At 49.5% G+C, this 6,241-nt stretch overlaps 1 protein-coding gene across 1 annotated transcript; it reads left to right on the top strand.

Annotated features, from left to right (window-relative positions):
- Positions 1–3,028: 3,028 nt before the first annotated feature.
- On the top strand, positions 3,029–5,552 carry HOXA10 (homeobox A10; the record flags this gene model as incomplete). Its single annotated transcript, XM_080611219.1, has 2 exons — positions 3,029–3,848; positions 5,278–5,552. 2 exons carry the CDS (start codon positions 3,029–3,031, stop codon positions 5,550–5,552), a joined length of 1,095 nt encoding a protein of 364 aa, XP_080467345.1.
- Positions 5,553–6,241: the final 689 nt, after the last annotated feature.

Here is a 6,241-nt window from a genome sequence, read left to right as displayed (position 1 = left end):
AGTAAAATTAAAAAGAAGGTATTTCTCGTCCCCTGGCGTCCACAATATTCTTTAAAATTTCATTTAAATGGGGGTGAAGCTCCAAGGGACACATTGTTAAGGGTTGGAAATGCAGTAGCTACACCCAGCGCATGCCAAATTAGCTCCGTTTAGTCAGAATTGACCATTATCTTTTATAGTTTCGAATCAAGCGAACATTATTAGTTTTACTTCACTGGGTTTGACGATGCTAGTTACTATTTGCCTTGGCCTTGTTAGCGATTAAAGAAAGAGGAGATAATGCCTCTCCGAGCTGAGTTCATGATCTAGACAGAGGCTGTGCCTTGACCATCAGATCCACAATGGACACAGCTACTAACACAGCACAACGGGGTCCCACCAACGGCAGCTCCGTCAGGGCCTGACACCCTCCAAGGGCGGGCAACCCCCAGCCTTCTGCTGGGGGTTTAAAGAAAACTTTAAACCTTCCAAACTGTCCCTGGCCTCCATGCCTTTTGTCTGATTTCCCTGGACCGGCTTGCAAAGAGGGAGAAGAAGCCAACTAGTGCTTCTTCCAGAGCATTTCGAGTCGTTTCATTTCGGCTGACGGGGACTGCAACGTCCTTTTATAGGCCTTTTTCCCCTTTAATCCAATTTTTTTAAAGGGAGCTGCTTGTTTTAAAAAACAGCTTTGGAAGAATTTCAAGTGTTGCTCCTTGGTTCCGTATGGCTTTTAGGTTTGCAATCCATTTCTATTTAATTTGGCAAATGCAAAATAAACATACCGCAAGAGCAGACTTCCCCGGAGTAATTTTTATACCTGACTTGTGTAGAGAAACGTATTTGGAAGGCGGCGTTGGGGCTCACGTTTCATTTTATTTAGATCTGTATTTATAACGCTAAGCCTATTGATAATAGCCTTCCTGTATACCAGCCAATAAACCTGTGTCATATGTAGTATTAATTTTGTTAGCAGCGATATGACCCACATAGGAATCTGATAAGGGTTTGTCCATCTCACACTAACACATCACGAGGTTAGTCGGGTTGGGAAAACACGAACAATATTACAAGACGAAATACGGGAAGGAAATAACCCACGGAGGGTTTCCATAAGTTGTGGGGTCTACCCAAGCCACTGCATCCTACGGGCCGGTCAGAAGGAAGCCGTGCTGTGATGCTCGCCCCACCTCGCTGGAAAAACCAGGCACCTTTGCGTAAGGACTTTATGGATGTTGCAAAGTTGTAGGTAGAATCCTTCGTCCGCTCCCCGGCGCTTTTAGCGGGCACGGAAGAAGGCTGAGGAGGACCCCTCCGGATCGGCGGGCCCGCGGAAGGGACACTCACCTCCCGCCGTAAGGAGGAGGGAGGAGGAATTCTTCGGGGGCATGTCATGCCGCGGAAAAAGCGTTTCCCCGTGGCAGGCACACACGGCAAGGCGAGACCACGTGGGGGGCTTAACAGATCCGTGGGGTGGAGGGGAACGGTTGCTCCTATGGGCAGCTTGAAAGCTGAGGGCTGGCACCGGGGGATGCAGGGCCCACCGCTCGCTCGGCCGCCGCCGCCGCCAGCTCCCTCTTGGGCATGGCAGCGAGTGCCAAGCCGCGGCCATCGCCCAGGCCGCAGCTGATGCCCGGAAGGCAGCCTTTTTCCCCCTCCTGCTCCACTGGAAGCCGAGACCGTCCGGGCTGTACTTCCCCGGGCAGCTTGCGGGAGAGGGGAGCGAGCCCGGCTACTCGGGGTGGCCGGCCAGCGCCAGCCAGCCTCAGACTCCCTTTGAGCCCGGAGTTCCGCGGCCCAGGCAGTGAGGCGACTTCGAAATGGCGTAAGAGAGAGATGATGGAAGTGAAAGCAAGCCATAATTAAGCAATTCATTAGAAAATCTATCTGTCTCTCTGTCTGCGTCCCTGTCTGTCTGCTATCTGTCTGCTCCCTCCGCCACAACTGCAAATTGACTGAACAAGGCTGTTTAGTATCTCAGGATTCATCTACTTATTTTTCTTTCTATTATTTAGTACAGTGCTTGTGAAAGAGACGGTGCTTTTGAAGAGGCAAAAAGTGAATGACCGGGGGGGGGGGGGAAGATAAAAATGATCACTCAAATATAAACACATCAATAAACAGGGTCCGCAGCATCCTGCGAGGATCCATTTGAACTGCTAGCGTCTGGATTCTTTCTGTGGCGTATGTCTAGCTTTATATTTTAGATGGTAATCAGACCTTTGGAAGAATCCAACGTTAACTAAAGCATTAGGAATTGCAACCGCACAATCAATCCTCCCAGAATGGCATTGCTCCCTAAGAAATTCTTCAGCTCAGCAGTAAGCATTTTATCTCCAGGAAATTTAAGCCTAGCCTGGCGTCGTCGCGGTGATATTAGGCTGGAAGCAGCCCCCTTCCTCGGTAGTTTTACGCGAGAGGCACTAGGCCCCTTTACGGTTTCCGATGATCCATGATAAATAATAACACGTCTTTTATTTCTTAAAAAACGAGACAATCAAATAAAATGAGCAGAGCCTGAGCATAAAACACCGGGCGAGCCGGGCTTTAGTAATTTCATGAGACACACACAGGCTGCGCAGGAAGGTGAGCAGGCACTGTCGCCGGAAAGCCCAACCGCGGGGAGAGAGGAGCGATAGTAAAAGCTTCATCTGGACACCGTTTCAGCCTAGGTATAATAAACATCAGGACCGCCGGGCTATTTTATAGCGGAGAGTGTGATAAGAAAGGAGCAAAACTCTGAGACAGCACCGGCAAAGCCAGCTCCTTGCCTTTCCCCTTCCCCTTTGCTTCCCAGGATCGTGGCTCTTGTCTGGGCGCAGGGGCTTGCCCATATGGACGAAGCGTGTGAGCCAGTGTCTATGGAAATCTATATTACACATTAATATCCATCTATCTCCCAAAATCAGAGGTCGACCTGAGAGCAGCTCTGTGCATACGAAACCAGACGGGGAGGGGTTGCTGGGGAGGCACGGGCTTCCATTGGCTGCAAGCGTCTGCCGTTGTGCGGGGGTATCTCTAATCATATTCAGCATGTTTTGCACAAGAAATGTCAGCCAGGAAGGGCTATCTGCTCCCTTCGCCAAATTATTCCACAACAATGTCATGCTCCGAGAGCCCGGCTGCAAACTCTTTTTTGGTAGACTCCTTGATCAGCTCGGGCAGAGGGGAAGCGGCGGGAGCAGGAGGAGGAGGCGGAGGAGGAGGCGGCTACTACCCCAACAGTGGTATCTACCTGCCACAACCGTCCGATCTGTCCTACGGGCTGCAAAGCTGCGGACTTTTCCCCGTTTTGAGCAAACGCAATGAAGGTACTTCTCAAAGCATGGTCCCCAGCTCTCACCCCTACGTGTCAGGGATGGAAGTGTGGCTAGACCCCCCCCGGTCCTGTCGCATGGAAGAGCCGGAGAGTCAGCAGGCCACCTCGTGCTCCTTTGCTCCAAGCATTAAGGAAGAGAGCTCCTACTGCCTCTATGATTCAGAGAAATGCCCCAAGGGCTCGACTGCCACCGACCTCGGTCCTTTCCCTCGGCTGAATGCCGAGGTCAACCCAGCCGGCAGCGGCGGCGGGGTCCCCGTCCCGGGCTACTTCCGCCTTTCCCAGGCTTATGGCACCTCCAAGAGCTACGGCGCGGGGTCGGCCGGGGCTGCCCCCTTCCCTCCGCAGCCCCCCGGCCGCTTCCAGACGCCTCCATCTTTGCCTCCTGTCCCGAACGCGGGGAGGAAGGAGGACGAGGAACGCTCCCCCAGCCCCTTGGCGTGTGTCTCCCAGAGGGAGGACGAGACTCAGGCTTCATCTTCCACCGCAGAGGAGCTCTCTCCAGCTCCGTCAGAGAGCAGCAAAGCCTCTCCCGAGAAAGAGCCCGTAGGTAAGCGAATGGTGATGATGGTGATGGTGGTGGTGATGATTAAAAAAAAAAAAAGAAAAAGAAAAAAAACCAAAACGGTTGAGGACCATAGTGGCATCGCGATGCAAAAGGAGGATCCCAGCTGCCCCGCGGGGCTGCCAAGAAGCGCTGCTCAGACTGACCTTCTGAACTTCGTAATATTAGGGCATGGGGTTGCCGTAAAAATTAATGTCCATCCTATAGCTTAAACCCCTTAGAGTCTCCGCTCTGGGCAACTTTAGCCCGCATGCTGCTTAAACATATAGAAAAACAAGATCAATCTTTCCCCTGTGATGTGAAGGTGCCTACCAGATAACAGAGATGTTTGTAAAGCATCCAAAATAAGCAATAGGCAGTGCCAATAAATAAACCTATTAACTCGGTAAGTTATATTTTACGATCCAGAATGCTTTTCGGAGTAACAGCCGCGCTGAAATGTGCCATCTATGAACTGCCATCAAATTAGACTGATGAATGCACCGCGAATATCCTTCAACGTCTACACTAGATAACAGGGTAGTTATTTATTCATTCACTTCTTTATTTCCCTTTCGGGTCCCCATGGCAAAAAAAAATAACTCCCCTTCCCTGAGCGGCAGACTTTGCAGGCGCTTCTCTCAGGCTGCATTTCAGACGCCCTGTTATTCCTTCAGAGCGCCACATTGGAAAATTATAAGGTCAAAACAAAACAAGAAAGCGGAAAACTACTAGAGAGACAACCCCAAACCAGGAACCACTCCGAGCCATCGAGGGATCAGTGTTACCTCCTTTCTAACCAATTCCAGTGATAGAAATAAACAGCCTGTACCTGGAGATTTTTAGTTTTGAGGGTTTTGGTGTGTTTTTTGGTTTGATTTGGTTTGGTTTTTTCCTTCCCAGAAATGGTTGGATAAGAGAGGGCCGAGGCGAAGCACCCGGGAAGGCAGGGAGGCTCCGGCTCCTCAGCTGACCTTGTTTTCTAACTGCAGAGCATGCTTGTAAAGTTCAGATTCGTGCAGGCTTTGTTTTTTGGAAGCAGGTGTCTGGGGGTGTGTGAAATAAGCCTCCAGGCCATTTACGAAGCACACCCCAGTAGCAGTGGGCTCGGAGAGCCCGAGGGGGAACGAGTAAAAGCCTTTTTTGGAGGGTCGGAGATGAACTACTAAGCGGGGCGCTCTGCCCCGCCCGAGGCTGGCCGGAGCATTTTGAGGAAAGGCAGATTTTCCCTGGCGGATTCACAATCATTGGGAAACCGGTTTGAAGCTCTCTGTACCCACAAAGACACCCCACATTACAGTTGCCCGCAAGTGACAGAGCGAGCTTCCCAAACACATACTGGCACACACACAAGATGCTCCTTCCACCCTGTTCCTCCCTGGCTCATTGCCTCCTACCCGCTGGTAACGTCCCTTTTTTACTTTCTCAAAACTAGGCAATTCAAAAGGAGAAAATGCAGCAAACTGGCTCACGGCAAAAAGTGGCAGAAAGAAACGGTGCCCCTATACCAAGCATCAAACTCTCGAGCTGGAAAAGGAGTTTCTATTCAATATGTACCTGACTCGTGAGCGTCGCCTAGAGATCAGCCGCACAGTCCACCTCACAGACAGACAAGTTAAAATCTGGTTTCAGAACCGCAGAATGAAACTGAAGAAAATGAACAGAGAGAATAGGATTCGGGAGCTCACAGCCAACTTTAATTTCTCTTGATGAACCTATAAACACATCTTTATGGTTTAAAGAGCCAGTATCATTTTCCTAGGCTGTAGTCATCCGCACCTGTATGGATTAACGATTTTAGGGGTTCTCAATATGTCCTTAACCTCTTAAGAACTACTTTGGAGTGGGAAGAGAGGGTGGGGGAACACGACTAAAGCTAAGTTAATGCACAAAATGCCGTGCGTGAACCTCCCCACTTCCTTCGGCCTTTCCAGGGGCCAGCTTGTTCCTTTAAGCTTTAAAACACAGAAATACCATTTCAGGAGCTGCAAATATCTTTTCTCCCATATCTCTCTCTCTGAAAAGTAAACAAGCTTGGTTAAAGGCGCATTCTTTAAAATTAGAAGCGGTATAACTTGAACTGCACGTAGCTGCACAATGAAGAATTTAAGCCTTGCCATATTTCTATATATTGGGAGCTTTCTTCCCCTCCCCCTTTTCCTTCGAAAAGCAGGACTTACAATAATGAAATGCAGGCATCCTTTAACAGAGCTTCATGGGAACGGGTGTTAAGAGAGATTCTTTTCTTTTTCTTTTTTTTGGTCTTTTGTTTTGTTTTGTTTTGTTTTTTGCTTTACCCTCGAAGTCAATATTACAGCTTTAAAATTGGCCAGGAAAATGAAATCTCTTCTCTTTAAAGGTATAAAAGCGTTCGTGTTACTCATGGACTAAATTATGAC

This window comes from Psittacula echo (genome assembly GCF_963264785.1).
Source record: "Psittacula echo genome assembly, chromosome: 2".
NCBI classification, from domain to species: domain Eukaryota; kingdom Metazoa; phylum Chordata; class Aves; order Psittaciformes; family Psittacidae; genus Psittacula; species Psittacula echo.
This window is presented reverse-complemented; position numbering and strand designations above follow the sequence as displayed.